This window comes from Dioscorea cayenensis, chromosome 19 (assembly GCF_009730915.1).
Source record: "Dioscorea cayenensis subsp. rotundata cultivar TDr96_F1 chromosome 19, TDr96_F1_v2_PseudoChromosome.rev07_lg8_w22 25.fasta, whole genome shotgun sequence".
Classification (NCBI taxonomy): domain Eukaryota; kingdom Viridiplantae; phylum Streptophyta; class Magnoliopsida; order Dioscoreales; family Dioscoreaceae; genus Dioscorea; species Dioscorea cayenensis.
In genome coordinates this window covers 1,686,529-1,702,192 of record NC_052489.1, presented here as the reverse complement: position 1 = coordinate 1,702,192, position 15,664 = coordinate 1,686,529, and the positions used below count along the sequence as shown (strand labels likewise).

The window sequence follows — 15,664 nt, the reverse complement described above, 5'->3', positions numbered from 1 at the left end:
GTTTTTTTTTTAGTAAACAATGCTACAATGTTGTCTTGTTTGTTTGTGCAATATTCACTAGTCTCATTATTGTAGATCAATATTAATTCACTGTTTATTGATCATAGTTGTTTTTCTAGAGGAGTCGTATTCTTCATTCTTTTATGATTGCATGGTAAAAAAATTCATTATTATGGCTTATCACTCTTGATGCAAATATATTTTATATAGATTTAAAACTTATGCATCGTCATATCTGTCTATTTTTTCTGCACTTATCGTTTTTGTTAAAAATCAAGCATGTCCAAACCAAACTCGACCTTTTTTAATGAATACAATTTATTTATTTTTATTTAAAAAATCAGATATTTTTAAAGACTAACACTAATATAGATAATTCTTTTTATATATTCTTATCCACAAAACACCGCATAAATATATCATGATAGAGTTTATTAAAATAAAAATATTTCAAAAGTTAACCAAACCCTTTGGTCCATCAAATCTATCCAAAAATAATTTTAAAAAATAAAATAAAATAAAAATAAAAATAAAAAAACAAAAAGCAAAACTGGGATTTTCACATCCTATGAAGAAAGTGACAGAGAGACAAATAGATAGAACTCTTGTTAGTGCCGTCAAGTATTCAACTGTTTGTTAAGTGAAAGTGAATGTCTTCATCTTCAACAAAATCCCCTGATCACCATGCCATCTTGTTAGACAACAATGGTTGTGCTAAATCTAATCTTGGTGACCCTTTACTATCACATGATGAACAAGGTCAAGATGGTGCAGGCTTTGTTAGGACCTCTTTCAATGGCCTCAATGCACTTTCAGGTGTGTAAAAATCTTAGGCTGCAAACTGTTCAGTGAATAACTGCAATGCTATTGATTTACTGTTTTCATGTTTGTCAGGAATTGGAATTATATCTGTTCCATATGCACTTGCAGAAGGAGGGTGGTTAAGCTTAATATTACTCCCCATGATAGCTATTATTTGCTGCTATACTGGATTACTGCTAAAACAATGCATTGATGCAAATCCAAGAATCAGAACTTATACTGACATTGGTGGCCTTGCATTTGGTAACAAAGGGAGATTAGCCGTATCGGTTTTCATGAACATAGAGTTATTTCTTGTCTCAATTGGATTCTTGATTTTGGAAGGTGATAATTTAAACAAGTTGTTCCCGGGCAGGAGTTTCGAAATTGGAATGTATAAAATTGCAGGGAAGCAGTTCTTTGTTTTACTTGTTTCGCTTATAATTTTACCGACGACATGGTTGAGAAACTTGAGTGTGCTTGCTTATATTTCTGCCGGCGGTGTATTAGCTTCAATTGTCATGGTTGGTTCTGTTTTCTGGACTGCAACAGTCGGTGGAGTTGGATTTCATGAGCTCGGCCGGCCTCTGAATATTGTTGGATTACCGACTTCTTTAGGCCTCTACACATTTTGTTATTGCGGGCATGCAGTGTTCCCTACTATTTGCAATTCAATGAAAAACAAAGCTCAATTCTCTAAGGTAACAACAATGTCGATGAGCAATGTTCGTCAAAGTAATCTTACTTGAAATAAATAACCTCTCAATTGATTTGCAATGCAGGTAATAGTTCTATGTTTTGTTCTCTGCACTATCAATTATGCATCAATGGCAGTTATTGGCTACTTGATGTATGGAAATGAAGTACAATCTCAAATAACATTGAATCTTCCTCTCCGACATCTCAGCTCAAAGATAGTAATATATACTACATTGATCAATCCGTTTACTAAATACGCACTATTGATTACACCTGTTGCAACTGCCATCGAAGAAAGATTTCTACCTTATAACAAGAGGTGTTTTTCGATCGTTACAAGGACACTCTTGGTTTGTAGCACTGTGATCATAGCTTTGATGATACCTTTCTTCGCGGACCTTATGTCATTCATCGGTTCACTTTTGAGTATTGTAGTTTCAATGTTCTTGCCATGTTTGTGCTACCTCAAGATCTTCAAGCATTTGAGGAAAAGCAAGTTTGAGATTGTTTTCATTGGTTTAATTTTCGTATTCGGGGTTATAATTGTTATCTTAGGTACCTACACTTCATTGAAACAGATTATACATCAAATGCAATAATTTTTTTTTGTTACTGTTGAATTTAATAATAAAACTTTTTAGTATCTGCAGTGAAATTTCATACTTCAGAAATGTTACTTGAGTTAATCCAATCAATATCTGAAACGCATTGGGTTTATGTGGCGGCGCATTTATTTGCATGTTATCCAAATGAATTGAATTTCTCTTCCCATTTGATCATTATTATTACCATAAATAATAATCCCATTCCATGGATCCACTACTCATTTGCATTCAAAGCCCAAGCATGGCCAAGCTCCTAATCCTCATGCGTTTCATTTTTTTTTTTTAAAAAAAACCCAATTAACTAACTAAAAGATTTGGGAGTAATAGTACCAAGTTTGTGGGATTCTAATTTCTCAATAACTCAACACTCATCAATAATCTCAATTCCCAAAACTCATCCAATATTTTCATTCCCAAAGCTCAAGAAAAAAATAAAACTAGAAACAATTAATTGGAAAAATAGAACTAGAGAAAATTAATGGAGAAATTGGGGGCGTTTTCGGCTAATGCGCCCACCAACAGACTTAATTACCATCTTTGTAACTCCAATCCACAACCCACTCAACCAATCACTCTTCTCTGCATGGCTATTCAAGTCCATGCATCACTCTCTCTCTCTCTTTCAATCTCTCCTTCTCTCTCATATATATATATATATACTCATCATCATATATAATTCCATTTCCATCTCTGGAGATGGAGATGGATAATAATAACTATGAAATAGCAGCAACCATGGCAGATGATCAACTGGATTTCAGGTAAGTGTTTTAGTTTTTACATGCATGCATGTGGGTGTGACACTTAAACCATCTTTTATTCTTTCTTTGTAGTGAGTTTCCTTTATGGAATTGGCAACTTGATTATCCTATAGATGATTTTATTGTTGAAGCTAGTCCTTTAGCACAGTGTGACTCTTCATGCTCTTTTTTTCCTCCTGACAATCTCATCATGCAAGGTACTGATAACAGTATTATTAATCTTTCTTTGATTCATTATTCTGATTATAACTTAAAAAAGTTTTTGTCAGATGAGTTTTATGGTTTGTTGGATGGAGAGAATGGGTTTTGGGATGAGAACTTGGATAATGAGACTAGTAGTGAATCAAAGAAGGTGGAGAGAAGTGTAAAGGATGAGAAGGTTATAACATTTGAGGATGTGTCTAGGTACTTTTACATGCCTATAACTCAAGCAGCAAAGGAACTCAATGTTGGGCTCACACTCTTGAAGAAGAAGTGCAGAGAGTTGGGTATTCCAAGGTGGCCACATAGAAAGATGAAAAGCTTGCAAACATTGATAAAGAATGTTCAAGTAATCTATCAATCATTTTCTCTTTTTTTCTCTCACTTGTTTTCATAGTGATTAACTTGGTTTTTTTTTTTTCCTTCAGGAATTGGGTAGAGAAGAGGGGAATGTAGGAGAAGAACAGCTGAGGAGTGCATTGGATATACTTGAACAAGAGAAGAAGATGATGGAGAAGGAGCCAGGGTTGCAATTGGAGGAGAAAACCAAGAGGTTAAGGCAAGCTTGTTTTAAGGCTAATTACAAGAAGAGAAGGCTCATGGCTCTTGAGTATACCAACCATTTGTGACCCAATGTAATCTCATCTTTAAATAATTAGTGGAAATTATATACATATATCTATATATATATATATATATATGTACATGTACTCAAGCAGCAACTAGCTCTGGAAGAGTTGGTTTTGCTTTTCTGTTTAGCGTCTGGAATATTGGTGAATTCGGACAGAATTGCTCTGAATTCATCACCTGAGAGAGTTTCTTTTTCTAGCAGCAAGTCTACTAACTTGTCAATGGCTTCTCTGTTGTTTCTGATATGCATTTTTGCAATTTCATAAGCTTTGTCGACAATTGCTTTTATCGACTTATCGATATCTTCTGCGAGTTTCTCTGACATTGAATTCCTTGCCATCATCCTTAACACAACATCACCACTTTGCACTGCAGGGTCCATCAGTGCCCATGGCCCAATCTCAGACATTCCAAACGTGGTCACCATCTGCTTTGCTATTTGAGTTATCTGCTGTAAATCTCCGGCAGCACCCGTTGTCACCTCGGACTCACCAAATATGACTTCCTCTGCCGCCCGGCCACCTAATCCTCCCACAATTCTAGCAAAAATCTGCTGCTTTGATACAAGAGTTGCGTCGTCACCAGGCAAGAATCAAGTGAGGCCGCGAGCTTGTCCTCGTGGTATAAGTGTCACCTTCTGCACTGGATCATGCCCAGCAGTGAGTGTCCTGCAAACATAAAATCAAATTTAGTCCTAAATACTCAATGTACTTGAAAAAAGGAACCATATAGAATTTGAGAGACTTGTTCAAAGTATTTACGCGCAAATTGCATGCCCAATCTCATGATAAGCAACAAGTATCTTGTTCTTCCCATCTGTCATCTTTGTGCCTTCAAGTCCTGCCACAATTCTATCGATCGAATCATCGATCTCTTTCAATGTGATCTTCTGCTTCCCTCTCCTTCCTGCAAGAATGGCTGCCTCATTCATGAGGTTTGCCAGGTCTGCACCACTGAATCCTGGTGTTCTCATTGCAATCACACTAAGTGATACATTCTTATCAAGCTTCTTGTTACAGCTATGCACTTTCAGTATTTCCTCCCTCCCTCTCACATCTGGCAATCCCACACTCACCTGCAAGACTCATTCAATCATTGATTCATTCCACCATAGATTGAAATATTCATGAAATCCTAAACTTACCTGTCTATCAAATCTTCCTGGTCTGAGCAGAGCAGAATCAAGAATTTCAGGTCTGTTTGTAGCAGCAATAACAACAACTCCACTATCACCACTGAAACCATCCATTTCAGTGAGCAACTGGTTCAGTGTTTGCTCTCTTTCATCATTCCCTCCTCCAATGCCTGTCCCTCTCTGTCTTCCAACTGCATCAATCTCATCGATGAACACAAGACAAGGCGAGTTCTGCTTCGCTTTATTGAACAAATCTCTCACTCTTGAAGCACCCACACCCACAAACATTTCAATGAACTCTGAACCAGAGAGTGAGAAGAAAGGAACCCCTGCTTCCCCTGCTATGGCTTTAGCCAGCAATGTCTTGCCAGTCCCTGGTGGCCCAACCAATAGAACACCTCTGGGAATTCTTGCTCCAATTGCAGTAAACTTCTCTGGGGACTTCAAGAACTCCACTATTTCTTGAAAGTCTTGCTTTGCCTCATCAACTCCAGCCACATCATCAAATGTAAAACCAGTGTTTGGCTCCATCTGAAACTTAGCCTTAGACCTGTTCATCAATCACATTAATCTAAATCCAATAAATTCAAAGCTGAAAACCAAAAAAAAAAAAAGAAAAATTTACCTCCCAAGACCAAAAGGCAAGTTGGGACTTCCAGTTCCAGAGGAACCTCTGAAGAGAAGAGTGCCAAGCAAGAGCAAAGGAAAGCCCCAGTTCACCATGAAATCAAGAACTACAAGTCCTACATTAGGTTGCACAGGGATAACAGCAAAGTCCACTTCCTTATCTTTCAACTTCTTCAGTAACTCTCTTTGTAATCCAGGGAGCTGGACTTTGACTCTCTGAATCTTATTCAAAACTGGGTTGAAAATCTCAGCAATGGCCACAGTTCCATTCTCAAACAAGTCAACCTTTTTCACAGCACCTGCATCCAAATACTCAAGCAACCTGGAGTATGACATCCTACTGGAAATACCCTCTAAAGGGCTTTCTGGTTCAGCCTTTACAGCCTGAACACCAGTTCCTAATGCTAATCCTGATGCTTTCAACAGCTCTCTTCTGGTTATTAAATTAGTATAATTAGCATCTCTCTGGTTGGAAAACTCTCTTGTAACTGGGAGTTTATTACTGTTGTTTGACTTGCAGAGGGGGAAGTGGAGTGAAGTGAGGGAAAGAGCAGGTGCCATTTACTGCACTTACAATGAAACTGGAAGTGGAGTTGTTGGATTTGGAGGGAAAAAAAAAGGGTGCAAAGGGATGATATAAATGAGAATATTGAGAAGAAGTTTCATGAGTTATCCAGTCAGTGTATGATTTGAATTTCCAGGAGTTTCTTCAATAGTTCTGGCATGTTATTCTCTTCTGTTTTGTTTTCTTGTTTCATTTCTTGAATTGTCTAGAAGCAAAAAATTGGAGAAGTTGTATATTTGTGGAGGTTTTATGAGACACATGGAAGGAAAGATCCTTTTTCTGTTGAATGCCATACAAGTGGGTGATTTTTATTTATTTTTGTACTTTTATTTATTTATATTTTTAAAAAATGTTTGGATTTTAGGTCTATTTATATGAATTTATTTTGATTTTTATTTAAAGTTTGTTAGTGTTATTTTTAAATGATAAATATTTGTTTGGATTAATATTCAATAATCCAAACAAATATTTGTTTGAATTTTAGTTTATTTAATAATTTTAACATCTAGATTCAAAATCTACTAATATTTTTGGGGGTCATTAGTTGTTCAGATAACATATTATAAAATATCTTAAATCTATAAATGACAAACTTAGTGAAGTTAGCAATGTGTTTAATCAAATAAAAACAATACACTTGCTTTGGATTTGTTTTCTTAGGGTGTGTACTCCAAATTTTATTTTAACAATTTTTAAAAAAAAATATTTTTTTTTAGTGAAAATGGTTTTTTTTTTAATTTTAAATGCATTTACGTTAAAATTTTATAATCTAAGCTTTTGCAAAAACTATAATTAGAACTGTAATCGAACAGAGGAACCAAACTTTGCTATATTCAAGCTCAGCTTGACACTATTTTAACCAAGTGTGAGCCCAAGCTTCATTTGTCATGTTCAAGCTCTGCCCATTAAAAAAATTTAGAATTCAGACTTGACTTATTAGCTGTAATAATTTAACCACAATACACATAATTATGGTGAAAATAACATATTTAAATTGGCTGAATAACTAATGCACTATAGTAATGAGTTGTTCATGAATTGTTCATGAATCTTAATGAGTCAAGCTTAGAGATGTTTAAGTTTAGCTTATTTACTTACGAGCTTAAAATTAAATTTGAAAATTGCTTATTTAATAGATGAATTGAGACTATTGAGTTGACCTTTAAAGTATTTATCATTTACAACCCTAATTACAACGGGATTATAAATATATATATATATATATATATATATCAGCGTTTGTCATCTACGAAGTTCTTAGATAAGAAATCTAAAAACATTCATATTAGTAGTTGGATCTCAATCCAACAGTTATGGTATAACAAACAGTGGTTGCTAAATCTAGACCGTCCAATGTTATTTACACAAAAACAAATCAAATGCCACCAAACACACCAGAAGAGAAGTGAAGTGGTGGTCCAATCTGGACCGTCCACCATTTCTATTACACATGCCACTACTTAAGTTTTTCTTGTGACCCGGCTGGTCCACCAGGTTACAAGTTTGACCCAGAATTTTTTTTTTTTTTTTGGGTCTTTTAACCGAACTGGACTAGTCTTAAGCCCGGTTTCCTATCACCCTGGTCGGACCAATAGATCAAGTCTGATTTTTAAAACATTGATATATATACATATCACCACAAAATATACAAGAACACGGAACTGTGTTCCTCTAAACAACACATTAATCAAACGTTGCAGTTACGCAGGGGTTGGGAAAAAAAAAAAGGACTTCCCTGCTCAATGAATGGAAATAGAAGCTTCTTCTAGAGCTACTCAAAAAATTCATCCCAGAATTTGCAGGAAAAAAAAAACAAATAAAAGACCTTTAAATAATAAGAAGACAGCAACTCAGTCTCAGGACAAACAAATAGTCAGATGATCAAGTAATTCAGCCTAGACTTTGTTTAAGGCAAAGCCAAATATGTCAAACAAAATACTCCAACTTCATTATATATATAAATATAGTTCTTGCATTGTAGATAAATCAAAGCAACCATGAAAACTATCATCAACTACATTCTCTATGTCCTTGCATTTTTCTCATGCACATTTCTATCAGCTTCCCAAAATTTTGATTTCTTCTACTTTGTTCAACAGGTGAGTATTTGGTATTTACTCCTATTCGACATTATTTCGATAACTGATCGAATTAATAACTGGTAATATTTGTTATTGTAGTGGCCAGGGTCCTACTGTGACACTCAGCAATCATGTTGCTATCCATCCACAGGGAAACTGGCAGCAAACTTTGGGATTCATGGCCTCTGGCCTAACTTCAATGATGGATCTTACCCTTCAAACTGTGATCCAAACTCTCCTTTTGATCCATCTAAGGTGTTGTCATGCTTGTTTTTGTTTAATCATCCCTAATTAGATCAAAATCATATCAATCTAATATGGTTACATACCAATGATGCGCAGATTGCCGACTTGAATAGTAGGATGCAAGCAAACTGGCCATCGCTTGCCTGCCCCAGCAGCAATGGCAACACCTTCTGGGCACATGAATGGGAGAAGCATGGAACATGCTCGGAGTCGGTTCTCGATCAGCATGACTACTTCCTTGCTGCACTTAACCTGAAGAAACAGTATAACATCCTTGAAATACTACAAAATGCTGGTGAGATGCTATTACATTTTTTCCCTCATTTCATCCTCTTAATTTAATATTCTTATATATGATCAGGTATTGAAGCAAATGATGGAAGTTACAGCTTGAGTAGCATAACTGAAGCAATCAGTGGAGCAACAGGGTACACACCTGGAGTCGAATGCAACACTGATGAAGCTGGGAACAATCAACTGTACCAAGTTTATCTATGTGTAGATACTTCAGGATCCAATATCATTGAATGCCCTGTGCTACCATCTAGCAAGTGCTCCTCCCAAGTCCAATTCCCATCCTTCTAAGTCCTGGTTTCATGCCTACTGAATGTTATCGTAATTACGTACTTTATTTGATGTCTTGAACTTCAAGAAGCTCCCTGAATGTTGACTAACTTGAGAAGATACCAATTTCATCTGTAGAAACTAAGTTAAACGCTTGTCAAATCCACAGAATCTGTATTTGGAGAAAAAAAAATGTAAGGTGAAAAAAAAAAAAAGTTTATCACAATTCAAAGATCACAACAGGCATCACATACCAAGCAGCAGATACTTCTGTGGTAGTACAATTACATAACCAAAATTTGCCACATGATTGACATACAATCACACAAACAAAAACTGGAATTATATGGTCTTACAAAGGCACAGCAAAGGAAGTCGAAACAAGAAAACCTAATGAGCTGCAAAACTGAAAGGACATGAGCATCCACTCTGTCGTTATTTGCTTTTTGTATCGCGCATGACCGTTAGAAAGAGACAAATATCATCAAGCGGAACCTGATGTTGCGGGCTGCTTATGCACAAAAGCCACACCCTTCTCAATACTGGCCCTCAACTCAGGCTTGAGGGCCTCCAGTGCTTTCTCCTCAAACTCTGTCAGCCCCTGAAGATCAGCTGATATCACATCTTCAACACCTTCCTTCCCCAGCTTAACTCTCGAAGCGAAGAATGGCAGCTCATTCAGATCAGACTGAATGAAAGAGCATTCATATACATCCGCATCTCCATCCAGAGCTCGGAGAGATGACTCAACAAATCTAGCTGCTGCATATGCCATTGACAGAGTCGCAGATCCTGCACCTGCTTTAGCCTCCACCACCTCTGTCCCAGCATTCTGAATCCTTGCAGTCAGCTCTTCTACTTCTTTGTCAGTGAAGGTTGTGGAAGGCCTAGTCTTTGATAACAACGGCAAAATAGTAATCCCAGCATGACCCCCTACAACAGGGACATCCACATCAATTAGTTTTAGGCCCTTCTTTTGTGCCACAAATGTGTTAGCTCTGACAACATCTAATGTAGAAACACCAAACAGTTTCTTTGGATTGTAGACACCTTTCTGCTTGAGAACCTCTGCAGCTATAGGAACAGTGGAATTGACAGGGTTGCTGATAATGTGGATGAGGGCATCTGGACAATTATCAGCAACAGCTTCAATGAGTGTCTTGACAATGTTGGCATTTATGTTAAACAAGTCATCACGAGTCATGCCTGGCTTCCTAGGAACCCCTGCAGGGATGACAACTACATCAACCTCTTTCAAACAGTTGGCCAGTTCTGCCGGTCCAGTGAAATCCAAAACCTGAGAGGGGGTATTGCAGTGGCTAAGATCAGCGGCAACACCCTTTACATTGGCAATATCATAGAGATGCAAGGCAGAAACGAGTGGAGACATCTTTATTAGAAGTGCAAGTGGTTGACCAATCCCTCCTGCAGCACCAAGAACAGCCACTTTAAAAGTCGAAGCATATGGCTGAAGGTGATTTGTGGTCCTCTGTCGCGCCTCCAATTTTGGACTAAATGATTCATGCAGTGCAAAAGTGCTTTTGTTTCCTAAAAAGGATTCCTCAGTTTCAATGTTAATGGATGAAGCTGCCTTCAAACCACTGAAGCCCTTAAAGCCCTTGGTTGCATTAAAATTCACAGCCGAGGGCTTAGAACTCGCCCCAAAGCCTGACAGAGCATGGCAGGAAGCAATGGAACCAACTGAGACAGTGGTCACCACTGCAGACGCCATCTATTATCAGATATAGAGCTCTGATGAGTGTATGGACCAATGATCAAACTAGAAACAGAAAGTAACACACACAGAAAGAAAGAAAGAAAGAGTTAGATGAGGCCATCAAATGTTGCAGGTCAGTAATATTAGGGAAATTTTCTGAAAGTAAACCAAAAAAATATTAAGAGCAAGAAGAACATCATATCCAAGAGGGCATCCACCTTCTAATCACTCATTTTCTAGTTGGCAAACCACGAAAACTGAAAACCTTAATATTTCCAACAACAACAACAACAACAGAGATTACTTATTAGTCGGTCATTCATCAAATGGGTACTCTGTTCTTCAGTTTTCTATATTTTTAGTGAGACCACGACATATGCATCTCTATCAACCATTGTCTCATAAAAGCATTACTGTTATACATCCAAAGTCTGAAAGCATGCAAGGAGTCTCTTCATGCATCATACATAAATGCAACCCTCCTAAAAACCCTACGCCAGCTGTGGAATTATCCACCCTGCTCGCATTCCCTGGTATTTCTTCTCTTCTCCACATTGGTTGAAATAAAAAATTCACATTCATGAAGTACCATAAACATACTAAAAGCATTTCAAATTTAATTTCTATCAGGCTATTTGGAAGCCCTCAAATCCTGTTCTTCCATCCACAATATCAGCATTAACCATCAAATGAGAACATCAAAACCCCGCCATTACATTCACCAAGCAAGTTCAAAGAGAATTTCCAACATTGTTTATGCAAATGGAAAATCCATTTCAAATCACACTTGCTAATTAAAAGTATATACCACCAGCAGTCTAGCTCACTATGCAAAACAACACAAGACACTGAATGTTTCTGGAAAAACTAGAATTCAACCTCTTCTGAAACCAAACTTCATATCATCTTGAAAAAAAAAAAAAAACTAATTAACAGTGCACAAACTGCAAAATTCTCAGATCCAGATCTCCATGAAGCAGATCTTCATGCTAATGCTAACTCAATACATATGAATTCAAGTTCACACATGAAATTCTCCAATTAACCACCATTTACAAAATTCATATGAAACCATAAATCTACAAAACCTACAGATCAAAATCAAATGTATTTTATGCAAAAACAAGAAAAATCATCCACAAAACCAAGTATAAACTCCATGATCCATCTAGCCAAAAATTTATATCCAAAAATTCAATCACTATATACACACGTTTGATGCTCCCATTCAATCAATCCCAAAAACTATAACATTAGCATTAAATCAGAACAAATATCACCGAGAAAAAGAAAAAGGGAGCGAGGTTTGGGACTTGGAAGTACCTACGGACGACGATGGATCACTCTTTCCGAGAAAGAAAACTCTTTCCTTTTTATTTGATCAAAAGATGGTTAGTTAAATCAATGGCTATGATTCAGTCTATTAAACCAAACGCTGATGGGCTTCGTTTCAATCGAACGGTGGAAATAGAACCAAAAAGGACGTCACACTTTGTCAAAGCATTGTGCTCATCGCCCATCAAATTAAGTAAACCCGCTAAATTAATAATTAAAACTTAATAACTAACAAACAAACAAACAAACAAGTTCCACCATCCCAAGGAGTACAAACAGTATTAAATTAATACATAAAGATTATTATTATTATTATTATTAAGTTAAGCGGGCATGCAACCGATGCCAAAGCGAGTGTTAGGAAAGACGAGGAAGAGAGCGCTGCAAACGACGCCAACCATGAGTGGAAAGCTCTCCATGACTTCGTCCAACTCTTTCATATGACCGGGAAACAAGCAGTTAGTGACACGATGATCACCCAGTGCAATGGCAGCAAACACCATCACTGACATCAGGGCGTGCACCAAGTCCACAAACCCCATCCGGAACCGCTCATCCTTCGGCACCTCCACGCCCAGCCCGGACTTAAACACGGCCAAACCACCTGGCGTCACGAGACCATAGTAAACCTTGCCGTCTGCGGCGCGGAAACTGTCAGTGAAGTGGAAGAAGAAGCAGGAGACAGCGCAGAGGCCAAGAAGGACGAGAATCATGATGGTGCTCACTGGAGAGCATGACCCGTCGCCGGAGACTGATGGGAGGATCATCTCGAAGGTAAGGAGAGTGCCAGTTGGGAGAAAGTTGGCCAGCATTGAAGTTTTTGATAGTGTTTTCTGAACTCCGCGCGCCACTGCTCGGCGCTTGCGGTGGGTGGCTGGCGCTGGCCCGGCGGCGCTCACCTGTGGCGAGCATGGATACGAGACTGAACCCTCTGGCAGGCCGTCTTCGTAGATCTTAATCGACAGACGATTGTTTTGATCCATAATTTGCAGTCAAGTTTGATTGAAGAGAAGTGTTTGGTCTCTTGTCTTTGAATTTGTAGGCAGGAAGGAAGTTAGTTAGTCAGTTAGTTATTATTTACCTGTTCCCTCCAAAACATATATATTTAGATAATACAAAATAACTGGTACAAATATATTATAAATGAATAAGAAGAGTTTGGGTGAAATCACAAAGTTAGCTTGGCCATCTCTCTTTTGAGAGCGTTTGCACGGACTAGGCTGCCGATTGTGTTTATTGCTAGCTTGAGATCATCCAGAGGACTTCCAGGCACCACTGTCTTGTATAAGTAGCTATCAAAGGTCATCTTCTGGACATATTCATCAGCGCACATCTCTACAAAGGCCTCTCTTGCTGGATTAGACCGGTAGAACACCTTCTGTAAGATGTCTAATACCTTGTAGGTTGGCCAGTACATCTTGTCGAATTTTGCCAAGTATTTCCTCAAGTCACTCTCGTCAATCAAGCGGGCGCCGTTCTCAGAGCCTTCTACTATTGCCTCTGCGCACATGCGACCGCTCTTTGCCGCGAAGTAAATCCCCTCACCTGAGCACTTTGTTACATACCCGGCTGCATCCCCTACAAGTGCAACTCTATCTAATACCCTGTGGATTGAATGCCATTCAACAATGTAGACATTCAGGTTGGTTGATTCTGAATTATACTGATAATGCATCATTTTCCTAAATCATTGATAGCAATGAAAGAAGAAAAGTTTCTGATAGAGTATCATAGTATAATTAGAGCACAATTAGCAGCACATGAATCTGTTTGTACTTTTATAATTATTAGACTTTTATAAGAAGCATATGCAACAATATAATCATTACTCTAACAAGTATATAAGAACAATCAAGATAGTCATGCATGTTGCCATGTTGAGTATTATTATTGTTATTACAGCTGCAGAGTTGCACATTCATTAATATTTACTAAAATTCCTGCAATAGAGATTAAAACCAATTATACATTCTGATTCCACTACTACTACTACTACTACTACTACTTAATAACAACCATGTAAGAATTAGCATCATAACAGCATAATAATAATATAACCAGACACAATCCTATTGTATACTGCCACTGAAACAGGGAAACGATTTTACTGCCATTTCAAACACATTCTATGAATCAATCTTTAGTGATGATAGGTATTAGGTACTAACCTTCGGGGTCGAGGATGCTCAGGGATTGGATGTGCCTCCACCCTTATTATCTTCCCACCTTCAATCTTATCCTTTGCTCTTAACCTCGTCGCGGCTTGGAATTGCTTGATCTGGCTCTTGTGTGTCACTGTTCCTGTGCCCACAGCCACATGATCACACTTAGGGAATACCCATCCATAGAAATCCGGCGATACATCGTCTCCTACATACATCTCTGCCCTCTCTTGATAGTATTCCATTTTATCATCTGGAATCTTCACCCTTTCCTGCCAAAACAAATCAATAAATCCTTACTTCTTATTAAGAATGTTTCAAATTTAATTTCAAAGGTTATTTAGGATTGGTAACAATTAATGAAGAATTTATCTAAGATGCATCAAAATATAATTTTTCCAAAAGGAAATACTAATTTACAGAAGAAAACAGATTCAACTAAATACTTCAGTGATAATTTCAACAGAGCTCACTAGAACAATGTAACAATGCAATGCTAGAACAAATCCATACACAATTGTTCTTCAATTGTTTACTTACTAAGAAAAAATGTTCAATTTGTTGAGTAAATGTTCAGGAAATGGAAATAATTTCACAGAATTCAAAGAAATGAAAGCTCAAACCTGGAAAGCAATGGCGTATTCATAATCTCCAGCACCAATCGATTTGGCAACGCGAGAGTTGGCCCCATCGGCGCCTATCACAGCGTCCACCTCCATCGTCTTCCTCTGGCCACCAAGCGTGCTGCCATCGTAGTGAGTGTAGTGGATCTTGTACTGCTCGTTGGGCCTTTGTGGCGTGTCGAGCTGGAGAAAGAGCCCGTTGATAACCTCGGCCCCTGATGCAGTGGCACGGTCGCGGAGGTAGGCGTCGAGGACCTCACGGCGGACCATGCCAATGTACTCATTGGGCTTCAGAGTCCGGCCAATGTCGACGGCGACATTGGAGGGGGATATCATCTTCATCTTGGTGACCCTGCGATCGATGATGTCGAGAGGGAGACCGAACTCACCGACCATGCAGAGAGGGATCGCGCCACCACACGGCTTGCAGTTGTCGAGCTTCCTCTCGATCAGGACAGTCTCGATGCCACCCTTCGCTAAGGTCTCGGCGGCGGCGCCACCAGCCGGACCTCCACCGATGACGGCGACGCGGAGACGTCGGTTGGGGAGTTTAGGGCTGGATTTTGAGGCTCTGATGATGGAGCGGCCGAGAGGGATGGCATGCTTGGGGCGGGACTCGAGGGCGGAGCCGAGGAAGTCGCGGCGGAGCGTGGCGGCGCCGGCGCCGGAGGAGATGGAGGCCATGATTTGGCGGGGAAGTGAAGATTGTGATCTGGATTTAATTTTGTGGCCAATGGATAGGGTTGGGGAAGATTCTGCGTTCTGAACCGTTGGATTGGAGAAGATCGACGGTTGCCAGTGGCCGAGGATGAGGTTTTTAGATTTTTTGGGTTTAAATTATTAAAAAAACCATTTTTGCTTTTTTTTTATTTTTTTATTTTAACGTGGTCAGAGGGTGGACACGTGGTGAAA

The 15,664-nt window shown here is 38.6% G+C and overlaps 7 protein-coding genes across 9 annotated transcripts; 3 read left to right on the top strand and 4 right to left on the bottom strand.

The window, feature by feature from the left end:
- Window positions 1-545: 545 nt before the first annotated feature.
- Window positions 546-2,109, top strand: LOC120250260 (amino acid transporter AVT1I-like). 2 transcript variants are annotated; one of them, XM_039259056.1, is made up of 3 exons: window positions 546-816; window positions 931-1,502; window positions 1,584-2,109. In XM_039259056.1, exons 1-3 carry the CDS (start codon window positions 651-653, stop codon window positions 2,097-2,099), a joined length of 1,254 nt encoding a protein of 417 aa, XP_039114990.1. In that variant the 5' UTR covers window positions 546-650; the 3' UTR covers window positions 2,100-2,109. The 2 variants fall into 2 exon arrangements, with proteins under 2 accessions (XP_039114990.1, XP_039114989.1); XM_039259055.1 differs by having other exon boundaries at window positions 895-1,502.
- Window positions 2,110-2,801: 692 nt separating this feature from the next.
- On the top strand, window positions 2,802-3,718 carry LOC120250681 (protein RKD1-like). The gene is made up of 4 exons (XM_039259513.1): window positions 2,802-2,866; window positions 2,939-3,063; window positions 3,136-3,416; window positions 3,496-3,718. The coding sequence occupies exons 1-4, from the start codon at window positions 2,802-2,804 to the stop codon at window positions 3,694-3,696; spliced, it is 672 nt and encodes a 223-aa protein (XP_039115447.1). The 3' UTR covers window positions 3,697-3,718.
- On the bottom strand, window positions 3,700-6,040 carry LOC120283518 (ATP-dependent zinc metalloprotease FTSH 6, chloroplastic). Its single transcript, XM_039290214.1, is given in 4 exon segments — window positions 3,700-4,365; window positions 4,459-4,772; window positions 4,842-5,382; window positions 5,458-6,040. Coding segments are annotated over 4 exon segments (2,037 nt in total). The 5' UTR covers window positions 6,021-6,040; the 3' UTR covers window positions 3,700-3,746.
- A 1,362-nt stretch (window positions 6,041-7,402) lies between these two features.
- Window positions 7,403-8,987, top strand: LOC120283521 (extracellular ribonuclease LE-like). Its single transcript, XM_039290217.1, has 4 exons — window positions 7,403-8,123; window positions 8,205-8,360; window positions 8,448-8,646; window positions 8,713-8,987. Exons 1-4 carry the CDS (start codon window positions 8,022-8,024, stop codon window positions 8,934-8,936), a joined length of 681 nt encoding a protein of 226 aa, XP_039146151.1. The 5' UTR covers window positions 7,403-8,021; the 3' UTR covers window positions 8,937-8,987.
- A 160-nt stretch (window positions 8,988-9,147) lies between these two features.
- On the bottom strand, window positions 9,148-12,019 carry LOC120283520 (malate dehydrogenase, chloroplastic-like). 2 transcript variants are annotated; one of them, XM_039290215.1, is made up of 2 exons: window positions 11,956-12,019; window positions 9,148-10,695 (listed from the first exon to the last, which is right to left on the bottom strand). In XM_039290215.1, exon 2 carries the CDS (start codon window positions 10,645-10,647, stop codon window positions 9,400-9,402), a length of 1,248 nt encoding a protein of 415 aa, XP_039146149.1. In that variant the 5' UTR covers window positions 10,648-10,695; window positions 11,956-12,019; the 3' UTR covers window positions 9,148-9,399. The 2 variants fall into 2 exon arrangements, with proteins under 2 accessions (XP_039146149.1, XP_039146150.1); XM_039290216.1 differs by having other exon boundaries at window positions 11,960-11,981.
- Window positions 12,020-12,192: 173 nt separating this feature from the next.
- LOC120249700 (protein DMP9-like) lies at window positions 12,193-12,985 on the bottom strand. The gene has a single exon (XM_039258299.1). The coding sequence runs from the start codon at window positions 12,948-12,950 to the stop codon at window positions 12,291-12,293; it is 660 nt and encodes a 219-aa protein (XP_039114233.1). The 5' UTR covers window positions 12,951-12,985; the 3' UTR covers window positions 12,193-12,290.
- A 66-nt stretch (window positions 12,986-13,051) lies between these two features.
- LOC120249699 (geranylgeranyl diphosphate reductase, chloroplastic) lies at window positions 13,052-15,451 on the bottom strand. The gene is made up of 3 exons (XM_039258298.1): window positions 14,753-15,451; window positions 14,136-14,401; window positions 13,052-13,571 (listed from the first exon to the last, which is right to left on the bottom strand). Exons 1-3 carry the CDS (start codon window positions 15,434-15,436, stop codon window positions 13,136-13,138), a joined length of 1,386 nt encoding a protein of 461 aa, XP_039114232.1. The 5' UTR covers window positions 15,437-15,451; the 3' UTR covers window positions 13,052-13,135.
- Between the last annotated feature and the right edge of the window lie 213 nt (window positions 15,452-15,664).

Excerpts from the sequence above, each read along its gene's own strand:
- LOC120250260 (XM_039259055.1), top strand. The coding sequence starts at position 651 with ATGTCTTCATCTTCAACAAAATCCCCTGATCACCATGCCATCTTGTTA. Across the intron at positions 817-894 it reads TGGCCTCAATGCACTTTCAG|GAATTGGAATTATATCTGTT; the intron begins GTGTGTAAAAAT and ends CATGTTTGTCAG. Across the intron at positions 1,503-1,583 it reads ACAAAGCTCAATTCTCTAAG|GTAATAGTTCTATGTTTTGT; the intron begins GTAACAACAATG and ends TTTGCAATGCAG.
- LOC120250681 (XM_039259513.1), top strand. The coding sequence starts at position 2,802 with ATGGAGATGGATAATAATAACTATGAAATAGCAGCAACCATGGCAGAT. Across the intron at positions 2,867-2,938 it reads GATGATCAACTGGATTTCAG|TGAGTTTCCTTTATGGAATT; the intron begins GTAAGTGTTTTA and ends CTTTCTTTGTAG. Across the intron at positions 3,417-3,495 it reads CATTGATAAAGAATGTTCAA|GAATTGGGTAGAGAAGAGGG; the intron begins GTAATCTATCAA and ends TTTTTCCTTCAG.
- LOC120283521 (XM_039290217.1), top strand. The coding sequence starts at position 8,022 with ATGAAAACTATCATCAACTACATTCTCTATGTCCTTGCATTTTTCTCA. Across the intron at positions 8,124-8,204 it reads TCTTCTACTTTGTTCAACAG|TGGCCAGGGTCCTACTGTGA; the intron begins GTGAGTATTTGG and ends TTGTTATTGTAG. Across the intron at positions 8,647-8,712 it reads TGAAATACTACAAAATGCTG|GTATTGAAGCAAATGATGGA; the intron begins GTGAGATGCTAT and ends ATATATGATCAG.
- LOC120283520 (XM_039290215.1), bottom strand. The coding sequence starts at position 10,647 with ATGGCGTCTGCAGTGGTGACCACTGTCTCAGTTGGTTCCATTGCTTCC.
- LOC120249700 (XM_039258299.1), bottom strand. The coding sequence starts at position 12,950 with ATGGATCAAAACAATCGTCTGTCGATTAAGATCTACGAAGACGGCCTG.
- LOC120249699 (XM_039258298.1), bottom strand. The coding sequence starts at position 15,436 with ATGGCCTCCATCTCCTCCGGCGCCGGCGCCGCCACGCTCCGCCGCGAC. Across the intron at positions 14,402-14,752 it reads AATACGCCATTGCTTTCCAG|GAAAGGGTGAAGATTCCAGA; the intron begins GTTTGAGCTTTC and ends TTGTTTTGGCAG. Across the intron at positions 13,572-14,135 it reads GAGCATCCTCGACCCCGAAG|GGTATTAGATAGAGTTGCAC; the intron begins GTTAGTACCTAA and ends TTCAATCCACAG.